Source organism: Centropristis striata, chromosome 24, assembly GCF_030273125.1.
Source record: "Centropristis striata isolate RG_2023a ecotype Rhode Island chromosome 24, C.striata_1.0, whole genome shotgun sequence".
Classification (NCBI taxonomy): domain Eukaryota; kingdom Metazoa; phylum Chordata; class Actinopteri; order Perciformes; family Serranidae; genus Centropristis; species Centropristis striata.
In genome coordinates, this window is record NC_081540.1 from 7,343,661 (window position 1) to 7,367,809 (window position 24,149).

The 24,149-nt window shown below is 38.0% G+C and overlaps 1 protein-coding gene across 2 annotated transcripts; it reads right to left on the bottom strand.

The window, feature by feature from the left end:
• Window positions 1-1,950: 1,950 nt before the first annotated feature.
• On the bottom strand, window positions 1,951-23,162 carry tubgcp3 (tubulin gamma complex component 3). 2 transcript variants are annotated; one of them, XM_059328180.1, is made up of 23 exons: window positions 22,863-23,159; window positions 21,488-21,595; window positions 20,777-20,844; window positions 20,353-20,430; window positions 20,039-20,247; window positions 17,562-17,728; window positions 17,287-17,399; window positions 14,746-14,871; window positions 14,599-14,667; window positions 14,339-14,471; window positions 13,425-13,591; window positions 11,084-11,194; window positions 9,797-9,905; window positions 8,501-8,690; window positions 8,262-8,397; window positions 7,915-7,983; window positions 7,175-7,310; window positions 6,964-7,052; window positions 6,514-6,645; window positions 5,896-6,036; window positions 5,698-5,814; window positions 5,483-5,577; window positions 1,951-4,549 (listed from the first exon to the last, which is right to left on the bottom strand). In XM_059328180.1, the coding sequence occupies exons 1-23, from the start codon at window positions 22,936-22,938 to the stop codon at window positions 4,483-4,485; spliced, it is 2,706 nt and encodes a 901-aa protein (XP_059184163.1). In that variant the 5' UTR covers window positions 22,939-23,159; the 3' UTR covers window positions 1,951-4,482. The 2 variants fall into 2 exon arrangements, 1 of the variants encoding a protein (XP_059184163.1); XR_009389995.1 differs by lacking the exons at window positions 1,951-4,549; window positions 5,483-5,577; window positions 5,698-5,814; window positions 5,896-6,036 and having other exon boundaries at window positions 6,521-6,645; window positions 6,732-7,052; window positions 22,863-23,162.
• Between the last annotated feature and the right edge of the window lie 987 nt (window positions 23,163-24,149).

A 24,149-nucleotide genomic window follows, 5' to 3' on the forward strand; every position in this document is an offset into this window, starting at 1 on the left:
AAAAACACTATAAAACTATGACTGATATATATTTTTTCAACTTTTTTGGGTTAAATCTTTTGATCAACTTCATTCCTAATCAAAACCATCAAATATTGAATAATCATCAGGATTTTAACCCTTAAAATGTCAGTTTGACTACATTATGCTAATATTTCTTATGAAGCAGATTTGCTGTGTTTTGTTAGATGTGTGTGTGTGTTTGCTGTTTCGTGTGTCTTGACCTCACTGTAAAACTTGAAAAGTTACAACTGTCATATACAGCCATATATGCACTCTTCCAAGTCAATAAAAACATGGGCACTTAAAAAAAAAAAGCTCCAGACAGTTTGTGACAGGACTCCAGCCAGGTGCAGAAACTTACAAACCGTGGTTTTTGTTTTCTCCACAGTGAGCTCTTTGAAGTGTAGTAAGAGAAGAGGGACCATGTTTTTATTGACTTGAAAGAGTTAATATATGGCTCTGTATGACAGGAGTAACTTTATTAGACATTACAAGTTTTACAGTGAGGTCTAGACACATGAAACAGCAAACACACACACACATCTAACAAAACACAGCAAATCTTGTTTTCATAAGAAATATTAGCATAATGTAGTCAAACTGGCATTTTAAGGGTTAAATTCCTGATGATTGTTTAATATTTGATCGTTTTAATTAGGACGGAAGTTGATCAAAAGATTTAACCCAAAAAAGTTGAAAAAAATATATATCAGTAATAGTTTTATAGTGTTTTTGGAAGTGGACATGTCTGCCATAAAAGGGTAGTACATTTTAAATCTGACACTACACAAATAACTATAAATGCATCAAAATCAATTTTGTTGCTAATCTTTGACATAGCCAAGGCTGTGATAAAAAATAAATGCCCCAGCCAAAAATTATTTATTATAGGGAAAATAACTCAATTTTTGTGTGTTTTTTATTTGAAAAACAGTGATATCATGGAATCAAGCTGGCATTTAAAGGGTTAAAATCCTGAAAATAATTGAATATTTGATAGTTTTTATCAGGACTGAAGTTGATCAAAAGATTTAACCCCAAAAAGTTGGAAAAACATATTTCAGTAATATTTTTAAAGCGTTATTTAGAAATGGACATGTCTGCTATCAAGTGGCCAAAAAGGGGTTTTTTCATTTTAAATCTGACACTACACAAAAACTAAAAATGCATCAAAATCAATTTTGTTCTTAATCTTTGACCTACCCAAGGCTGTGATAAAAACCAATGCCCCAGCCAAAAATTATCTATTTTTTTTTTTTTTATTATTATTCTTTTTGTGTTTTTTCTTTGAAAAACAGTGACATTGTGCAATCAAACTGGCATTTAAAGGGTTAAAATTCTCAAAATCTTTGAATGTTTGGTAGTTTTGAGCAGGGCAGAAGTTGTTTTAGAGGTTTATGCAGAAAAAAGTAGAAAAAAATATTAATCTGTAAAGTTTTTATAGCATTCTTTTGGAGGTGGACATTTTCAGCCCGAAAGGGCTCGAAAGGGTAGTAAGCTTGTACACAGTGTATTATAGAGCCATTAGAAAAAATTCAATTAGAATTTCAAAATATATCAAGAAAGAAATTCTTCTTCCAAAAATCATGTCATTTGCAGTATCACAGCCAAAATTATTGCCAAAAATAAAGTGAAAAATTTCTGAAATGGCTGAAAATGTCCTTAGTGGGCCCAGAGGGTTAAGAAGTGTCAGAAAGATCAAATTTTCGATTATCATGCCTGTTTTTAGTTTCAGTTTCTTTCTACAATAATCGGTGTATTATTGGCAAAGTTTTAAAGAAAACATGTTAAAAGTAGAACTAATGTTCACCTCATTGCAGATTAATATCTAAATTCTGAATATTGTAAATAAAAGTAATGATTGTTTCTGTAGATTAATTTGGAAAATGATCAACATTATCTCTGATGTGTTGAACATTCACATCAACCAACAAACAGCACAACACATGAATAAAAAAAAACATTTTATTAAAGAAGAAGCGGGATGGTTTGTTTCCCTATATTCTATACATTATGTGCTATACAATGAGGAGGACCGACAGTGCAGGAGTGCTGACCCTGGTTCAGTTTCACTTCTCTCCAATTAATTTGATTATTTCTGAAATATTTAAACATGAAGGAATTGTTAGAGAGCTGGTCCAGTCATTATATGAAACTTAGACTTTTAGCCTGTGCATCTGTAATTTTACATCCTTTGTGTGATGATTTTATCTGTTTGCTTGTAGAAACTGACCCAGGATCAGATCTCCTACAGTACAAGGTGAGATCACTGCTCACAGCTGTTCATATGGAAATGATTGTTTAACTTGATGATTCAAATGCTACTTCTTTTTTTAGAGCAAAAATAATTTGATTGTGTACTCCGAAAGGAAATCCAGCAAATAGTTAAGCCCAATTAATAAAAAGTGAACAATCTTCATCTCATATGCACACGGAGCAAACCTCAACACGACTAACAACACTCTTGCTTTTTTATAACTTGTTTTCAGAAAATAAACTGCCCAAGTTATAACCATTAAATTCTTTAAATATGGACTTTCACTTAGAAATATTTACATTTGTTAAACATGTATAGTTCCTGTTGTTTATGAGCAGAGTGAGGTTGTTGTGGTTGTTGTGAGGATTGTTTCTTTGACATGATCCGTCTCTCATACGGACATAAAACTCAACACAAAGTGTAAACTAAGCAGAGAAAAACACACTTAACTCTTAACAACATTCTTGACATCAGTCGATGGGAAGCCTGATGTTATTTTGTTGCCTCGCCTGAGAAGGAAATGATAAAAAAAATATTCTGGTGATCAATTTTCTGTTTCATCTAAATAGATTTCTCTCCTGTTTATGACTTGAAAAAAAGTTTTTGCCTGGATTTCTGTTCCAAATTCTTTTTTTTCTCCATCCGTGCAAAAGGTGAAGTAAAAACAGTTTTTTTCAGGATAATTAATCTAAGCAGTGAACAAAAGGTGTGGTGGGGGGGGGGAGCTTTTTTTCTTTTTTGTTAGGATTCCTAATTATAATTATAAATTATCCCAGAAAAAAGATTTCCAGAATAATTAATTTTTCCCCAAAGTTATTTTTTTAATCTGTTGAAAAAAAAAGTAGATAATTTATTTTACATTACTGTGAAAACTGGTGGGGGAAAAAAGGCTTGGCAGGTTTTTTTAATTATTATTTTTTGGAAGGATCACTTTTTTCACAATTTCTTGACAGGTGGAAAAAATAAATCCAGAAATTTTTTAATTTACTTGTTTTTTTCCCCCATCTGTGAAAACTTGTGGGAAAAAAATAATTGGTATTTTTTTTTCTTACTATCACCTAATATGCCATTAGCACTAATTAGCATACATTTTAATACATTAGAAGAAACACGTGACAGTTACACAGAAAGATGATCCAGGTAAAACTTTCTTTCACTAGTTTTTCAGTCAAACACAGGAGGGAAAACAATTCAGATCAGACTTAGAAAAAAATCACCAGCCACTCAGGGGCTTCCATATTAATGCTAAACATTAAATTAAACAACTAAAGTTCTATTCCTATAAGGTGTAAACAAAGGGGCTTTCTGTCTGTATGAGCCAGGTTTGTCTTCATGTCAATGGAAGCAGTACTGTCAGCAGAGTGTGTGTGTGTGTGTGTGTGTGTGATTGTTATTGGACAGCTGACCCGACACACTATAAAACCCTGGATTTAAGGAGTGGTGAGTGGAGAACTAGGGTTAGACCGATATACTGGAGTCCCAATACTGACTGTAAATATTAAATATTCAGTACGCTGAAGTTCCACCTGAACGACAACACATCTCCAGCAGAAACACTGCACTTTTGTGTGTGGAATAATTGTACTAAAAATGCACAAATTGAATCATTTTTAATAACTGCTGCAAATACAAAATTGAAAAAATATCAATATCAGACCCATATCGGTTGAACCCTAGTGAGAAGATGCAAAGCCACAGGTGAAGATGCATTTATACACATACATACATTTTTGCATAAACTCTATGTACATACATTGTGTGTGTTGGGACTAGATTTGGCAACCACGCTGAGAAAAAGTTTTGTTTTCTCATTAATAAGGCATGCCATGTGACTCGGGGAGCTCAGTCCGACCGCTGCTTTTATTTACCTCCCAACACTCAGTTTGCCCAAATTGCAGAATTCTTGCTGAATTTCTCGCAGCTTGTTTACGGTGTTTACTCTTCATGTCACGACAAGCTCTGACTGATTTACTGGACTTTATTCCTTTGTGATCCCACGCAGCCGACCTCACTGGAGCTGTCTGCTGTGATGTCATCACTTGGCGGCGGCGGCTGCGCCACCAGAACAGCGCTGGATCGCTCCTCCAAGGCATGACATCATCTCAACATGAAGCGCTGTAAGTCTGCTCGTCGGGCCCGTCTCTGTGATGTCACGACTGCCCACTGTGATGTCATACCCCACGCTCCAATGACTGGAAGCCTCGCTTGTCGATGTCATGAGGTCAGATGTTTGATGGGCGTCGCCCCCTGGTGGCGCCAAGTGAGGCTCGCAGCCTCGGCTCTCTGGCCCTGAAGAGGGATAAAATTATTATTTTAAGGCCAGACACTACAGGCAAAAAAACTTTCAGAATAGTGGAAAAAAAAAACATCCAAATCAAACATTTAGGTGCAGATTTTTGTAGATTTCTCCTAAATGCACTAAAAGTTATTGTTCTATTGCAGCGTGTAGCACTGTGAACGTCTAAACCTCGTCATCACAGCATCATTAGAAAGCTGCACAATATGTGTTTTACATGTTTTATAGTGTTGTTGCTGTGAATTAGATTCAATATATTGTCTATAAACATTAATTGTTTCCATTAAGAATTTATAAAAACCTTTAAAGGCCGTTTTCTCTGAAGTTTTTTTCTCATGCTCTGACCCATAAATCTCAACTTCAGCTCCACTTACAGACACCAAACTTACCAGTTTTATCCCTAATTTTATTCTGAAGGTTTTTACAGAGTAGTTTGTCTACATATCATTCATACCTGGATTTATACAACACTGTTCCTAAAAACATGACGAAAATTGACAATATTTTCTGATTTATTAAATGATAAATCCCAAATTCCTTCTGTAAAAGACTTTGAATCTAATGTATCAACCAAACTTTTGAAATTTGCTTTATCAAATGTTCATGTGTCAATGTCCTGGAAATATATGCAAATTAACACATTCACACCTAATTTGCATATCTAAACTTAACATTTCAGAAAACTTGCAATGCAGAAAAATAATGTCTTAATGAGAATAATAAACTGGGGAAGCTTCATAATGATATCTGAAAGTTAAAAAAAAAAAATCCTTACCACCTGTAGCATCTCCCCTTAAGCCAATTAAGGCTTCATAAAACATACGCACACCTATGGTGAAGAACTTAGGGTCTATAATCAGACTGTTTCTTTGTCCTCCAAGAAATAGTTTGTTCCAGTTTTACTTCCTGAGTTGTCATAAACGAACCTGTAGTGCTCATTGAAGTCCAGTCTGAAGCTAAGGAAACGCAGACTCTCATCTGTGCTGGTCATCAGCAGCACCAGGAACTGCTGGACGATGCTCTGAAGAGAGAGAGAGAGAGAGAGAGAGGAGAGAGAGAGAGGAGTGGAAGCAAAGAGAAAAAGTGAAAAGTAGAAACAGCTGCTTCAAAGGAAGTGCCAGATGACGTCTGGAGCTAGTACCTGGTAGAAGTGTGTGAGGATGCGGAGCTGGGAGCGCATCTTTGGTATGGTGTCCTGGAACTCCTGAACCCTCTTCTTCTCCTCCGCTTCCTGTTCGGCCGTCACTCCCCACTGACCCTGAACCAGCAGACAGGACAGTGTCACACATGTACTACGTTGCCATCACCCTGCTCCACCTGTAGCCCAGACGCCTCCTACCTCCTCCTCTCTCTTTTGCTTCCTCTCCTCAAACTGCAGCCGGAGGGTGAGTTCCTCGAGCGCCGAGCGGTACAGGGAGTCCTGGGCGCTCTGAAACTCGATGATCTGGTCGAATATGGCCCTCAGCTGGTTCAACAGAGACTGAGAGACACACAGGAACAGGGTTTGGACTCAACTCAACTCAATTTGTAAAGCACTTTAAAACAACCACAGTCGCAACAAAATGCTGTACATAAACAAACAGAACAAGAACAATAAAATAAATAAAACAGGAATAAACACTAAAATAAATAGTTTCATTGCTTTTAAAAAAACAAAACAATTTAAAAAACAATAAATAAAAGCAAACCATAAAACACTAAAAACGTCTCATTCGTGTTTGAAAGCCAAGGAATAAAAATAGGTTTTGAGATGAGTTTTAAAACAGTTATTTTTGTACAGAGTAAGTACCTGGACTGTAAATGTTTTATTTTGAATATAAAAATATTTTTAGCTGACACTAGTAGTTGAGTAGATGCTGAAAATGCAGAATTTTCAAAGACTGGACACAAATTTCTAAACTCTGAACTGTGTGTGTGTGTGTGTGTGTGTGTGTGTGTGTGTGTGTGTGTGTGTTACCCTGCTGTTGTTGTCCAGCAGGCATCTTGAGATGACGCTATCAAGGAAGGCTTCGTGTGCAGCGATGATGTGGTCGAGGTCCTGAGCCTGCTGCACTTTGTTCCACAGCTCGTCCCAGGAGCACTCCAGCACCTACACACACAGCAACAACAACAACTTTTATTAACAGTAAACGCTACAGTTAAATCAGCACCAGTCTGCCTTAAAAAACTGCTCACCCATCTATAAAACAACCTCTTTAATCCGACTTTCAGAAGAGTTTTTCTGCTGGTTTGGATTCTTAAATTGAGTTAACCTCACTAAATTCAAGGCTACAGTTGAATCAGTAAATCAGAGTCATGCAGCGCTGCATTTAACAGCCGCAGCAGCTCGCCTCCTGCAGTAATTACTGCTGTGTTTTACTGATGTTTTACAGCCCGTGATCGTTAACAGCTCTGCTAATGGTCTGACCTCAAAGGTGATGTAGTACTGCATTTGGTGGATGAAGTGGACCATCTCGGAGGCCAGGATGTGACACTGATGCAGCACGCCGGACAACTCTGGAGGGTGAAAGGCACAGGTAAGGGAAACAAGTGTGCCCTTATAGAAATACTAACTAGCATTTGAAAGAAAATCTGTAAAAACATGTACACGTGCTTCACAAATGTGTGTGTTTATGTACCAGGCATAGTTTTGAGCAGCTTGGCGTTACACATCTGTCCCTTCCAGATGTCCGTCAGTGTGTACTCCATCCTCTTGGCTCGCCACAGGAAGTTAAACACACGCAGGTAGTGGCCCATACACTCCCTTGTAAACACCTGAAACACACAGATATATAAATGTAACAACACCAATACATAGGCAATATGTTGTGAAGAGAGCATGACCCATATGGGATTTTTGAGACCGATGCTGATTCCGATTTCACAGGTGAAAAATTCATAGTAATGCATAGTATTTTTTTTGAGCTGGAATGAAAATAGACCTTTTTTATGTGGATTGTGCACTGATTTTTCACCACTCTGCAAATGTACACAGAGAGCTACTTTCTCAAACATAAAACTATATTAAATATTTAACATTATTATACATTATACAATGTATTACATTGTCAGCCAATTCTATAAATGATAACTGAGAAAATAAATAGGAATAAAATAAATAGATAAATAGACATCATTACTGTTCAGTTTCAGTCAAACTGTTGAACTAAAAAAAAAAATGGCTAACACCATTTCTAATTCAAGCCAAGCAACATCTTCTGCATTATATATTGTGTAAAAAACTTTTTCATAATGACACATATCAGACAGTATAAACACATTAATGATATGCCTTTGATAGGCCAAAATCGACCGAGAATATCTGTCAACTGATAAATCTGTTGCTCTAGTTCTGAAAGTGTGTGTGTGTGTGTTTTACCGTAGCAATCGGTCCATCAACATGATAGTCCAGACTGAAAACATCCCAGCCTGTATCACCAGGAGACACCTGGAGCCAACAAAAGGACAAATGTCAGAACACAAAAGTCGAATGTGCAGCACACACACACACACACACACACACACACACACACACACACACACACACACACACACACACACACACACACACACACACACACACACACACACACACACACACACACACACACACACACACACACACACACACACACACACACACACACACACACACACACACACACACACACACACACACACACACACACACACACACACACACACACACACACACACACACATTACCTCTAGCAGGCGTACGTCCAGCCTCTTGAGGATCTCTGCATTGTCATACTGGGCGTTTGTGGCTCTGACTGCCGTCTCTAAGATCCCAGTCAGGTTGTGTTGGTACAGAGTGGTGGCAGGACGCACCAACTCTGGCCTGGGACAAAAAGAAATAGATTAATATTTTGTCTGACATTCAAAGTCATCTTTAGAAATATAACGCAGCAGCTCAGCATGTGTTCAAAATGTGTGTTTCTAACTTGAGCAGGTCCATGAGGTGTCTGATGAAGTCCCCCTGTCCCAGCAGCAGGTATCTCCTCATGGCCTGCAGATGCTCCAGCAGCAGGTAGTTGCGGTTGAGGACGTCCAGCAGGTATTTACTGGTGTCAAAGTAGGCGGCGTCGATCTTCTCCTGAAACGCCCCCTCCAGGTCTGACAGCAGCTCAGCAGCTATGAGGAGACAGATGAAAAGGTGATGAACTCTGATCCTCAAACTGTGTCTTCATTTTTTTTCTTGTTATTGTTTTTTCACTGGAATATACAAATCCTGCACCTCTATGGAAATAATACAATGATGGCTAGAAATTTGAAGTTTGTTCTTATAATGCCATCAAATGGTAAAATTATATATATAATTTTAATTAAAATTGGAATCTATGTGTCTTGTCCTCTCCTCTCGACTCTGTGTAAACAATTTGCAGTTCAGCTCAAGATTCAGTAAATTGCTGTCATGTTACCGTCATTCTTAACGCACAATTTATTAGTTTTTTTTTGCAGGATCTGGTTCGTGCAATTGGTTCATTTTTGGCAAAAATATAGAACAAAATATTACTATTTCAAGCTTAGATTTGTTTATTTCGTCACACATAATTCATTCAAGGACTGTCAGAAATGAAATGTGAAAATGTGACATTTGTATTTCCTTTTTTCTTTAAGTTTTGACTCTGATAAAGGCTGAAATTTTGGCGATTTTTAAAAAGAAGAAAACCTACCAAACCTGCCTTTGGTTTCAACATGAATGGGTACTTGCTGCTGTTTGCATATGTTCTGCATCACTTGCATGATATGCTTTTCTTTTAGAGTCAAGGTAAAGCGCGCAAATATCCTCTCCTGGTGGAACCTGACCGCTGCTGCTGGACGGTGAGGGAGAGGACAGCGTGGTGTCCTTCAGCTGTACAGTAAAAGCTACAGATCAAACTGGTCAGATGAAGTCCTACAGACTGAATCAATAGAATATGGCTAAGTATACCTCTTTCCTCTTCATCGTCAAATAGAGACGAGGACAGCGAGTGGTAAGAGCATCGATCACTGCCTGTCCACTAAGCCTACGTCAATGTTACAACATCAATACGACGAGGACGAAACTAAAAGAGAGACCTCTTATTGGTCACTGACGTCGATGAGAAAACAAACCGATAAAGTCCCAGTAAAGCCAGCAAATATCACATTTTCAGCATATATTATGTTATTAATCGTCTTTTTCAAAGATGTCCCATTATGTGCAAATACTTTTAATATAAAGATATCAGCTTGTTGTGAAATTGTTTGACTCTTACCATCTTTTGGTGTGTCTGCAGACTTGCATGCTGGCGTGATTTTCCCTGGTGGCGTTCTGTCGTGACAAACCTGATGCAGGAAGTTGATGGATTTACCAATCAGCAGAACCTAGAGAGGAGAGACAGAAAGAGGTGATATGTCCGTTTCAGCCCTGATCTCTGTACTGGTCACACAAACTCACACGTTTTTGCAGGATCTTTCACCAGGAGGAATGGCCAAGGACTAAAAATATGTTTTGTTATGAAAGCATGTGTGAGAGGTGACAAATGATGTAATAATACCATGCACAAGTTTTTTGTTCACTCACCAGCCACATTATTAGCTTGCAAGGTGTACCTAATCAAATGTCTGAGTACATTTACTCAAGTATTGTACTTAAGTACTTGAGTATTTCCGCATATGCAACTTCTTTTTCTTCTACTTCACTACATGCATGAAAGTTCCAGTAGATCAGCATTTTCTGAAACACCCCGCCGCCTGGCACCAACAACCATGCCAAGTCATTAATATCAACTTTCTTCCTTTGATTTTGATTCTGATGCTCGCTTTGAACTTCAGCAGCTCCTCATCACCATGTCTACAGGCCTAAATGCATTGAGTTGCCGCCATGTGCATGCTGCTCATTAGATACTTGTGCTACAAGCAGTTGAACAGGTGTACCTAATAAAGTGGCCAGTGAGTGTATTTTGCTGACAGCAAGTGTAAGATCAAGGCCAAAAGTTGTGTGATGTGAGCTAGCTATTAAAGGGTCTTTTCTCTGTGTGTGTGTGTGTGTGTGTGTGTGTGTGTGAGACTGTGTGTGTGTGTGTTCTTGTACTTCCTACAAAGTGAGGACCAGAACACATTTTTAACCAACAGAGTGAGGACATTTTTGAGAAATGAGGACATTTCGGCCGATCCTCACTTCTTCAAAGGCTTTTTTGAGATTTCAGACTTTTTTTTTTTAAGGGTTAAGGTTACAATTAGGCTTATGTTTTAAAAAAACGATGACTCACTGAAACTGTATTTTGTGGTTACAAAACTAACTAAAACTAAGTAAAATCATAGTGAAAATGTCCTTTCTTTTTGTCTATGTAAACGTTTTTCATACATGATGAAGATGGATCAGGCAAAGGAAATAAAGGCAAAATTTTTATTTGACCTCTTTTAATCTCCCACACAACAAATACCCCATACAAAAAACTAAAAATAACAACAAGACTAATAAAAACTATGAGGGCCCTCACAAAGATAGAAGTACAACAATGTGTCTGTGTCTGTGTGTGTGTGTGTGTGTGTGTGTGTACCTTGCGGGCCTGGTCCATGGTGATGAATGAGGGGATCATTGACTTCCTGAGGGAGTACTTGTCGTGCCACAGACGATCCGTCTTCACGTTGGGATCTGATGCTACAAAGAACTACAAAAAGAATTTCACATTTATTTAATGTAGAACCGATGATACCGACAACCTGAATAGAGCCTTTGAAGAGAGCAAAGTTAAGAGCTGAATAAAAAGCTCTGCAGACTGAGTGTGCAGTCGATGACAGAAGTTTTCATCCTTTGTCACACTCGCTTCGATTGTCCACTTACTTCAGAGAGTACTACAATAGCTCCAGCTGACTTTATAATGGGCACACTGAAGGCTTCATACCACAAGTACACCGACTCCAACTGTCAGCTTTGCTATGAATCTATCTCTACTGAGCTATTTCACACAAGCCATTATCTGGAATAAAAGTCTACAGAGTTTCACTGCTGTGGCCAGTTGCACAAAGCAGCTTAAAAAATGTCCTTTAAATCCAAGTTAAGGTTTCCTTCAAATAAAATCTGTTACACAAAACATCCTCAAGTCTTAAGTTTTCCTCCTCGTCTTGGTCTAATACCGAAGGAATTGCTTAATTTGTGTGAAACAGTTGTAATTAGTTGTTTTTTTAGCCAGAAGCTTCTCCTCAGGAGCCTTTCATTGTATAACATGCATGTACATATTTTTCTACATTTCTTTTTTAACTTATTTTCTATATATTGCTGCACAGCTAGAGGACTGCTCCAACTAAATTTTGTTGTCTTGTGCAATGACGATTAAGATCATTCGATTATATTAATATATTCTATTCAGAACTGTAATTTTTTTGGAATTATTTTATTCCAGCTTCCTTCCACATTCGTTTATTTTGGTTCAAAATACTTTTAAAACTACAACTAGTACTTTTTAGTATGTTCTTTCTTTTATGAATTCTTCTAGAAATGTGATTTTTTTTCCCCTCCTCCGACCAATTTGGTTTTCTATTCTTTCCTTCTTCCATTTTAGCAACTTCTCAGGCCGACTTAGAAAAAGGAAACAATACTTTTACTACTGCAAATCCCTTACAGTTCCTTGACTAAGGAAACTTGTTCAGAGATTCTGTGCAACACCTTTAAATAAGTTGCTCAGCAAAGGAAAAAGTGTTATACTTATGGAGAAATCTTAAGATGCTTTGTGCAACCGGCCTTTGAATCATTTTCCAACCCCAAGTAACAGTAATATGACTAAGAGGATTCATTCAGGATTTGTTTAATAAAACTGATATGTTTAATGGCTTCATATCTTTCAGAAGAAAATGGCAATATCGTAAGAAAGAGCTCTGTTGGAGTAAAACCCGACCATTGGAGCTTTCCTCAATGTGCTACAGGTAAATAAAACATTCACCAACACGTAAAGCAAGAAATTAAAAACATGTACTGTTAGGCAGCTGAACAACAAATCTCAATTAATCTAGAAATATCTCATATTTACTCCATATTTGCAGGTGTTGTTTAACCCTCTGAACCCCAAGCTGTTTCAGGCCATTTTTTGCTCACATTTTACTCACTGTGGCAATGTATACTGCAATATATACAAGTTCTACACATTTATGGAGTTCTCCCTACTTCATGGCTTGAAGTAGGGAGGACTGAAAAATTTATTTTGTGCAATATAATACAATTTAAATGCCAAAAGATTACTTTTTTTTTTCAATTTTTTTGATTACTGTTGATTTCAGCCCAGTTGTGCTGATGAGTGTGAAATTAATTAATTAGTTGGGGTTTTTTTTTACAAGATCTGGTTGATGCAAAAGGTTATTTCTACTGAAATTTTAAATAAGACATGTAAAAAAATGTATTTTGATTAAATATTCCTATTTAAAGTTTAGATTTGAATGGAAGTACGGCAGGTTGTGGGGTTCAGAGAGTTAACGCGTGTGATCTTCAGGGTAATTTCCCTCCTGATAGGTGCGATAACTTTGTCTCTCCGGTCTTAAACACAGCACTTAAGCCCAGAGTCCAGCGATGACTAACAGTTAATGCTGGACACATAAATACTGTGTGCGATAGAGAAACAGAGAGAGAGAAAAGGGCAGGAGGAAGTACAGGAGGAGCATCCATCACCAGGCTCTCCATTACACTCCTCTCATCAGTCCTCATTGAAGAAGCTGTCCTGCCCCTCTCCTCTTTCTTTACTCCTCTCCTCCCTCCTCCTCTCACTAATGTTCTTTCTCACTGGGGTCAGAGCAGTTGAACGGAACAATGTCCCAGAAACAACCCATAAATCCTGCTGGACCTCAGGGAAGCTCATTAAGCTTTGAACACCGTATTTAGGGCTGAAAAGATCAACAGAGAAGTGCGTGTACCTCGTGGTAGGTGTCTTCTAGCTCGCCGTCATAAATCCACCTGTACAGGAAGTTGAGGATGGGGTGCGACACCAGGCTGAGGATGTGTTGAACCAGCGCTCTCATCTGTGGGTCTCCTGTTTTCCCGTAGGAGTGGACCGCTGAGGCCAGCTCGCCTCCTTTCCGACCTGAACACAGAATGAAATGCGATAATGCTCAAATTCTGCATTAAATGTAGTGTGTCGACCCTCCTATCCAAAAACCCAATAATACACACACACACACAGCCAAAATGTCCTCAAATTACAAAAAATGTCCTCACTGTGCTGGTTATAAACTTGTCTCGGTCCTCACTATGTATGATGTACAAGTTTGTACACACACACACATCCTTATAATTCTATCTTTTTGACGACCCTCATTCAAAACCTCATTGTAGTCTGAAATTTGAAACCAGGTCTTAACCCTCAAATGGGCCTTTGGAGAAGTGATCACTCCAAAAATATCCTATGTCCAGGTGTACACACACCTCCTTGTAGTTCTATCTTTTTGAGGACCCTCCTTGGCATGATGCATTGCTTAGCCCCTTACATTAGCCCCAACTTAAATCTCATTGTGGTCTTAATTTTAAAACTAGGTCTTTATCTTCAGACAGGACTTTGGAAATGATTCAAAAATGTCCTCACATTCCAAAAAGATCCTCACTGTGTTGGTTAAAAACTGGTCTTGGTCCCCACTATGTATGATGTACAATAATACACAAACACATCCTTGTGGTTCTATCTTTTTGAGGACCCTCATTGACTTAATGCATTCCTTCGCCCCTGAGGATCGGCCAAAATGTCCTCACATTCCAAAAATGTCCTCACTGTGCTGGTTAAAAACCTGTCTCGGTCCTCACTTTGTATGACATATAAGAATACACACACACACACCTTGGCAGAAGTCGACGAGGGCCGCCAGCGTTTTGAGTCGTACTTTGGGGTCGTACATCCAGACCAGGAGCCTTCTGAGAGTCAGACTGCTCTCCGTGCACACAGTCACACCTTGTTCATCCTCCACCTGCAGCTACAACACACACACACACACACACACACACACACACACACACGATTACAGCAGTTTGATTGTTCACTTTTTTTTTGTGACAATAAGTTTCAGTGTCAGTCTGTCTGGTCCTGTTTGATCTGAGTACCTGGGAGTGGAGGACAGACAGCAGCCTGTAGTACTCCTTCAGCTCCTGGTGCAGCGAGGCACAGAAGCTCTGAGGGGAGAAGAAGAAAGACGATGGTCAGTGGAGGATTAGAATCAAAAAGAAGGTCACTGGCAGACACACACACACCTGTCCGACCAGACCGAAGGCCCGGTCCAGGCTCCTGGCGTCGGTGTACTTCCTGACTTTGTTGTGGAGCCAGCCGAGCTCGGCCAGTCTGCTGCTGGTGTCTCTCAGGGACTTGCACAGCACCACCTGGTGAGGCACAGCACACATTACAACACATACACCCCTCTGTGTGTTATCTTTGATAAAACAGAAAGGAAATGATGCATATGATGATTTTTGTTTCAACAAAACAATACTGATTGTATATTAATTATTTATCTATACTGGGTCACTGATATCTATTTTGTATTATAATTAAGTTCGTAACAAAACAGCCGCACATTGCATATGTTGGTGCTTTTAGCTGAGATTTGTACAGTTTGAAAGCAAAATAGCTCTGCTCAGAAACAATACATGCACAGGTTTCCTTTGATGGTTTTAATTTGTCTCCATGCTTGTAGTTTATAGAAATTAAAATGCTGGAGAAATAAACTCTGGAAACATTTCCACCAGTAAAAGAAAAAGAAATAAGACAGAAACAGACACGTGAGCTCCCTTGGTTCAACTGTTTATAGTTATAGTTATAGTTAGTAACTTACAATGTGTGTGACGGGAATATGTATGAAGGTTAAGTGCAGAAGCTGCACAATATTAGTAGTAGTGAGAATGATGCATAAGTTGATATGTGGTAGCCCTTTACGTGCCAAACTAACAGATCTGAGTTATGTTTGCTTCCTTATGCATTATGCTTGTATACGTGTTTGTGAAAAACTGGAAAATGGTTAATTGGTAAATCATTGAAATTATTTGTGTGCATGATGTAATATTGCCTTTTCTAAAGAAAAAAACATTTAATTTTTATTTTGAGGTACCCACTCATGATTTCGAGATAATTAAGTCTTTGTTTTAATACTTATAGTTAATAGAAAGATTCTCAATCCCAAAAAAGTTATGTGTGCTGTGTAAAACGTGAATAAAAACAGAAAGCATCCATTTTCATCCACTTATCTGGGACCGGATCGCGGGGGAAGCAGGCTGAGCAAATCCTGTTATTTAGTGTGAATATTTACACAAAAAAAGTAATTATTTTGAGAGTTTCTCACAATGACTTACAGGATCTTTTTGGTGCAAATCGACCTTCATAAGACACATTGATGAGTTAATGTTAAATAAAGAAATGACACCGACAGAATTACGTCATGGAGATTCCTGTAATTTACATAATGTAGCTTTTATGACTGGCTTGGCCATCATTTGGCAGCGGATACTTTTTCCAGTGAAGGAAGATTTAAATTTAATGACGCATTAAAATTGTATGCGTTTAACAAAACCTTTTATCCCAAAAGCTTTACAGAGGCAGGTTAAGTGGCCATAGAAGAGTCCAAAATATCTCCATCCTTGACTCGTTTATTTTCTGCTCTCAGTGGCTCCTTCTCCATCAGGACCGTAGCAGCGCATTGACCACAAGTCTATGTTTAGTAGCACTGAGAGAATACGGGACAGGTTACATCTGAGGGCTCCCATCGATAAAACCAGAGAGGAGGATGAAAGGGGAATAAAAGAAATTGACAGGACGGAGAAAAGAAAAGAGAAAAGAGAGGTCGATGTGGCACGGAGCCAAAAAGCTTCATATTGATCTGTTGAATCTTTCTTTTACAGTCCAATCAACAACAGCAGCATTGATATCATATTCTGGATAATGTGGTGGCCACTGCTTTAACTCTGCCCCGTCAGAAAAATAGATAAAGAACTACTTTTAGATTTTAAATTCTCAGTGTTTTAGATGTTTGATGACACGGAGCATCTAAAATTCCTACTTAAAGAAATTATTATTAATATTTTTCTTGATTAAAATAAATTAAGGGGAAGAAATGCAGCTTAAGTAACAAAAAAAACGCTTGTAGCAGCTTATTGTTATTTTAGCGCCTCTTTTTACCCTAATTTATTGTAATTAAGAAAAAATATGTAGCAATAATAAGAAAATAAGAAATTAGAGCATGTACCAAATATAGTCTCTCAGCCTCATTTTATATAATTTGAGTCAGTTTGCAATTTCGGAAAAGGACACAAAATGAAAAAAAACTAACAAAACAAGAACATTATAGCAGCTCATTAACTATTTTTGTCCTTTTCGAAATTGCAGACTGACTCAAATTATACAAAATGAGGCTGAGAGACTATATTTGGTATATGCTCTAATTTCTATTATTATTATTATTATTAATAAAGTATTTTATTTATGTATTTAATTATTTTAAATCTGGGCTTTGAAAATGTATAAACAGCATTAATCAAATGCACACATTTTATTTTATTTACTTTTTTTCTCACCATTTATCTTACTCTACCAGTTTGTAATAACAATGTGCTAAGTATATGACAATTTCTATTTAAAAAAGAAAAGAAATATGGTATATAAAGCTGCTTTTCATGCTATAAACAGCCACCGTTTGCAGTGTCTCAGTGGTTGTGGGATGACGGTGACCTGAGCTGCACTGCTGCAACCTGCTGAACTGATTTGTCCATTAAAAGCTTTACAAGCCTGGATGCAGCTTCACGTACCTTGCTGTCTATTTTGTAGCAGTTATCCTGGGCGCTCATCTTGATGAACTTCCCATCGATCCCCTGGAAGACGTAGAGGATGTCCCGCACCAGCGACGCCTCGCTCACCTCCCCTGAACCCACAGAGGACGAGAGGACGGAGGATTTACTGGGACACAGTCAGAGCTCTCACACAAAGTTTGAGCTAAAACACTGTTATAAGTTCATAAAATTTGGATTCTTTATTGTGTTGCACATTCGTATGTCATCATTCTGAGTTTATACAGGTCGCTCACCGTCTCGGCGAGGACGCACGAGTCTGGAGGAGGGAACTGGAGGTCCGAGCGGCGGTCGAGTGGCGATTGGCGCCAGAGCGGAGGACGGAGAGCAGCTGACAGGAAGAGCCCAGGCCAGCCGAGAGCCCAGAGGCTGACCGCCTGCTGCTGCAGACTGAGGAGGTTGACTGAAACACACACACACACACACACAGAGACTTAGGCCCTATTTAAACAATATAAAGTGCATGATCTTAAGTACATGGTGCAAGTGCATTTAGGATGTGTCCAATTCCACTTTTGCAAGGTAAATAGCACATAATCTAGGTGCAAAGTTGGTGTATTAAGTCTCCAATCAATCCAACCAATCTCTTCCCATTCCCTTTAAAAGCATCCTTATTTAAATGACAGATTTGGCATGATCTGCCTCCACTGTCTCCCCTCCTCTGTCCACCAACAACTCCATCTGACTGCATGAGCAAATGCTCCAATAACCTGTGTAGTGACCCGATTGCTACTCGAAAAAAATGCCACTAGTATGATGAGTTCCTGTTTATAGTGTTTTATAAATTAACTGAGTTTATTGTAATATTTCCAAACAAAGGTATTCCTATTTCTTAAACAAATAAAGTTATATTTCCAACTTATACATCACATTTCTGTGGTCAAAAAACTGTGTGCCTCTCAGGCATCTCACAACAATCAGTCATACACCGGTGCCTTATATTAACTCATCACATCAGGACCTATAATGAGCGCTCTTCTCCACCCGGTGGTGGGAGGCACAAACAAAAAACAATTAAAGCAAAATGGCTCTTACAACCTGTTTAACCCATTTAGATCAGATGCAACGTTTGTGTGTATATACCTTTAAGACCGGATGAGATGTCTGCATGTTTTGGTTGATTTTGTCGGGGTTTTTTTTAAAGATGAGTAACTAATAAGATGCAACGGGACTCTCTTAATGCATGTGTGAAAGGCAAAAGAGGAAAAAACAAAACAAAAGAAAATGATTCCGTACCTCCACACAGAATAATTGACAGAAAATAAGGTTGAACAGTGTGATACGGTTATTGCACTACTAACAACTGTTCGTTTTATTGAAAATATGGCTTTTTTTGTTGTGGTTTATTAAGGTTTTAAAAAATATTAATTCACTTAAGCAATGATTACAGTTAAAGCCAGGAGTTTAAGCTTTCAGATCGTTTTTATTTAATGTCTCTATCTGCTACAGAGGTTGAGAAACTTAATATTTAGGAAACAGTTTTTCAGGTTTTGTGAGGTCGTTTTGAAACAATGCTAAAGGTTTTAGAGGTTTTTTTAAGGTCTTAATGGGTTAACTGAGTATCAGACGATGCACTTGGAAGAAAACAAGCTGAAAGCAAATTTTCTGCAAATTAAAGCACCACTACTGTGTGTTTTCAGAGTATAAATTGGTTGTAAGGATTTGCTCTTTCCTGACTCAAAAGATGAGCTCGGACGGCTCAATGACCATTTGTAACTGAAGGACTCCTGCATTATTAATAAGGATAAATGGAATTAAATAGCCTTCTGATGCCTCATAAAAATGATTAATAAGAGGTTGGAGCTGAGAGGCAAGTTTATTTTCTGGTGTTAATTGATGCTTCCTTTATCTGGCGCTGAGTGGTTTTACAGGACGAGCATCAGATAAATAACCCACTTCTCCCCAGAGCCTCCCAGCTGAATCTGCTTAAACACAGCTCACACGTTAGAAAGATGTTGGTTATCTCTCTGTTAATGTGCCATCTGATTACTAATGGTGAGACACTTCATGCAATTTTTAAATCCGAAACAAACATTTAAGTGTATATTTTACTATATTTTGTCTTCAAATATTAAGAATGTATGAAATCTTTAAACGGCGATTTCTCAAAATGAGTTTTTTCTCATGCTCTGAGCCATAAATCTCTTAAATCTCATAAAACTTCAGCTCCACTTACAGACACCAAACTTACTAGTTTTATTCCTAACTATATTCTGAAGATTTTTTTTACAGAGGTTGGTCTATATACCATTCATATCCTGATTTATAGAACTTTTTCCCCCTAAAAACATGAAGAAAATAGATTTTTTGAATCCCATTTCACAGTATTTTCTGATTCATAAAATGATAAAAAAAAAAAAAAAAGACATCCCAATTTCCTTGTGTAAAAAACCCTTGAATCTAATACATCAACAGAATAAAACAATAACTTTGAAATTTGCTGTATCCAATGTTCAGATTTATGTCCTGGAAAATATGCAAATTAGTGCATATTTAATGAGTTAACACCTCATTTGCATATCCAAAAATAACATTTAAAAAAAAAAACGGAATGCAAAAAAATATTGTCTGAATATAAAATAACAAACTGGGGAAGTTTAATGGTGATATCTTTAAGTTAAAAAAATTCCCCTATTCACCTGCAGTGATCTGTCATTGGCATTGTGTGTGTGTGTGTGTGTGTGTGTGTAGAAGCTGATCTAAAGATGCTCACCCAGCCAGCAGTGACTGTGGCGTCGCCGTGGGCCCGTTCAGTGTGTACACTCCCAGACTGGAGATGCCGCTGGTCCCCACACTGGCTGACAGACCAGCGCTCCTCTCCCCGTAGCCCAGGGCCAGGCTCTGGGGCCGGGTGCAGTAGAACGGGGTGGAGTGGGCGTCCCTGGGGAGGGCCTGGGCGAAGAGCGCTCCATAATTCCCGACCTGAGTAGGACAGGGACGTGATGAGGAGGTGAGGTGCCTTCACGCTTAATTTTTATACCTTTATTATTAGTAAGAAAGAAAAACATGAGTGTGTGTGCATCTCACCCTGCTGGATGGTTTGCGAGGGTCTTCAGAGAGGCTGAGCAGCAAGTAGAGAACAGACCAGCGATGCTTCAGAACACTCTGACAAACACAGCACAGAAAATTACATTAAACGGACAGTGTGGATGAATTAAAGTGGGATTTTAGGAGATATATTTTCACAGTTAGTGTATTACATGAAGGTGAATCCAGTGGTGAAAGTACATTTACTCAAATATTGTAGTAAAGTAAGTTTTGAATGCAGGAGTTTTACTTTGTTGTGGAGTAATTACAGTGTGGTATTAGTACTTTTATTTAAGTAAGAAATCTGAATAGTTTTTCCACCACTGGGTAAATCCAAACTAATCCTTTAATAGCTAATCCATATTTAAATAATGTATAAATAATATGTACATTCATTGTTTCTGTAAGAGACACAAACACCAACCTGCGTCTGTAGTTTTCTGTGCAGCTCTGAGAACAGAGCAGCGTCTGTTTCTCTCCTCTGCTTCAGCACTGCAACAGCATTAAGACACAACAATGAAAAGAAAGCTTTTCACAAATAAAACAGCCTATTTAGGATTTGAACATGGTGACTTAAACTGCAGAGTCCAGACAGGATGCACAGCTCTCTCTCAAACCTGTCCTTCCACTGTGCCTGGGAAATCATTAGGATGTCTTAAAAGCACAGATTTTAAGAGATGGACCATCATTTTTATGGCATCACCATAACAATTAAAAAATGCTTTAACAAAATTCCCATAAGTCAACCTGCAGACCTGGGATGAATAAAGATTCTGTACAGTAAGTGCTGCACTATTTTTGTTTTATTTTCTGCGTCAAAGCTCGGATCGATGTTTTCCCACTAATGGTGCTATCTTGGCTACTAAGAAAGTCTACTGGGATTTGCTATGATGGTGCAATAAAGATTTTTGACTTTTTTGTGGAGTGGCTCCAACATGAAAGGCAAATAGGGACCTCATAGAAACCGAACAGACAGCAAAAGAGGCGGGCAGATTAGAAAAACGCCATGAAGACTAAACAGAACAAAACACTGCAGGTGAACTATGGAAATGAGTTCGTGGTCTGTGTTATTCCAGAAACTGACAGTAATAATGTATGTTCATTGGGGGACAATATTTGTCCAGAAGGCACTTACATTCTTTCTTGATCTTCTCTGACACCAGGAACTCATCCCGTTCAATAGTGGGGGCGTAGTTACTGCCAATGACTCGTACTGCATACTGGAACTGGTGGGCGACTTCAGCTGGAGAAATAAATAACAGGTAATAACTAAAAGGTCATGATATATATGAGCATCACTTTAAAGTATGGCAGAAAAGACCAACAGTTGTCACCAGGAGTTTCCCCCCCCCCATCATCAAGTTAAAATGCACAATAAAATACTGTTAACTTAAATACTGGGATATGAAAAATAAATGTTAATTATGATAGAATGGCTAACTCTCTGTTAGAAATACAGCCCAACACGTCTGTAAACATTGCCTTCAAAGCTTTGGTCTCTTTGATCACAGGGTTAAAGCTGCAAATAGACTGAAAAACACAGGATCATATTGGTATTTTTCCTCTAATCAAGCATGCAGAGATGCCAGCATCCAGCAGAGGCCTGCAGCTAGCAAGACACAAGTGCATCCAATAACCATGCAAACAGTGTGTTGTTTATGGAAGCTAACTAGCTAGCATGCTCATAGTCAACTTATCTGAATTGCATAGCTAACCATTTCATAAAACCAATGCTAACGGTGTGTTATAGTGACAGCTGGAGGGACCGTGAAGCTGTTCAGCGGGATGTGCAGCATCTAGCCAAGCCCATTGGCTGACAGCTACGGGGACCTAGCCCTGCTACGTGCAACACAGCTAAACTAAAACCAAAATCCATTTATCTCAATTATTAACAAGTATAATAATAGGATTTGTGCTTGTTTATTGCCACTCTTCAATTCGGCATATGTCCAAAAGAGCAGGCATCTTGAATTTCTGCAAAATTCCTCACGTTTTCTGCAACTTTCCGTCACAAAAAACAGCAGGAAATTAAAATTATCTTTATTATTATTATGTGTATATGTTACCGTGTATATATGTAAAAGTTTGTATGCGGGTGTGTCTATAAGAATATATGTATGTACATGTTTAGGTATGCATACGTGTGCATGCATGTGTGCGTTGATGTATACATATATAATTTCGTGTGTATGAAGGTCTGCATTCTTTATGTATGTTATCATTTACTTTTGTTTGTTTGAATTTCATTGTAAAACTTGAAAACAAATGAAAATATTGTTTAAAAAAATCCCCAGTAGGTTAGACCGGCGCAAGCATCGTCAATAGTTTTGTTTATTTTCACCAAAATGTTTACACCCTGGTGTGAAAAATATAAGCCGTATTTGACATTAGACGATAAGAATTCAGTCCATGACTTTAAATCATGTGTACAACGTGGACGATCAGTAATAGAGAGAGAAACGATAAAGTGCAGATTTTTTCAATGAGGTTCGCTATGACATTTGCTGTACCTTCACTTTTGCCGGTGATCCTGCAGCAGAGACTCTGGAGGAGCACATTGGGTGATTTCTGATCCAGGGTCGCCATTCTGTCGTGGCTGATGCTGCGTTTGTTGCCCAATAACGGAATAAATGGCAGTGAATAATATGAACTAACTCCGGTCTCCTATTACGAACAACGCCATTTTGACAAGTTGAGTCAAGTTAACGCGACGCAGGAAGAATATGACCGCATGGGCGCCGTGTTTCCTTCAAAATAAAAGCTTCCATTTTCTTATCCTGCTTGACTGTCCAAAAGGATTTATATATTAGAATAAAATATCAAGCTATCTTGAAGTACTTTTAGCAAAGACTGACAGCATAGAAATTATTTCATATTGTAGTAGGTTACCAGTTATGTGAGTTGAGGATTTCAGCTGAATTATAAAACAAAGTTCAATTTAAATTAAATCAGTTGCTCAATTTTCACTTGCTGATATATTACTACAGAAGCAATCACAATGTTTAGATATTTTAGTATTATAATAATTGACTATAATTAATACTGACAATACCCCATTGGCTTTTGTTACCGAACGAAGGAATAGAAATAAGAAAAAAATATATATATATTAAAAATATATGGTATATATGCACTTAAATGCAGTTTACGTAGAAAAAAAGATAAAACTAGGCTAAGAAAAACTATGAAAACTGACTAATATACTGTGTGTGCACAGGTCTTTCACTCATGGTCTTCACTGCAAACCATCAGCTTTTAAAATAAACTTCACAATCGGTCACTAAATTGAGATGCAGGTTTCGTGATCCAAAAAAAAAACACTTTTTCATAGACTCACACATTTTGTGCATGCTGGCTTTTGCAGCACTATTGGTTTGAATTAAAATCCTGGTGTAAAAGCTCCTTTAGAAGGGCTGAAAATGTAAAGCAGCCAAACTATAAAATAATATAACAAAGAATAATCATATCACATTGTCATAAATATATATAATATATTCAATTCAATTGATGTAAAAATGATACATGTGACAAAAAACAAATCAATATATGGCTGTTTAATCAATCAAATTCGACTAATTTTACGTTTGTTTGTTTTTTAAAGGAAAAACGTTTAATTCTCTTGAGGGGTTTTATTTTGAAGAAAACAACCGGAAGTCTTGGTAGTCATGTCGTTAACATGGCGGTGAGTTTGACGCTGGTGTTTCAACAGAACCCGCCGAAAAGCGTCTCCAGGAAACCGAGGATGGACAAACGAATGAAAACATTCCCCCCCGGAAACACAGCACCGTGATGTGTAG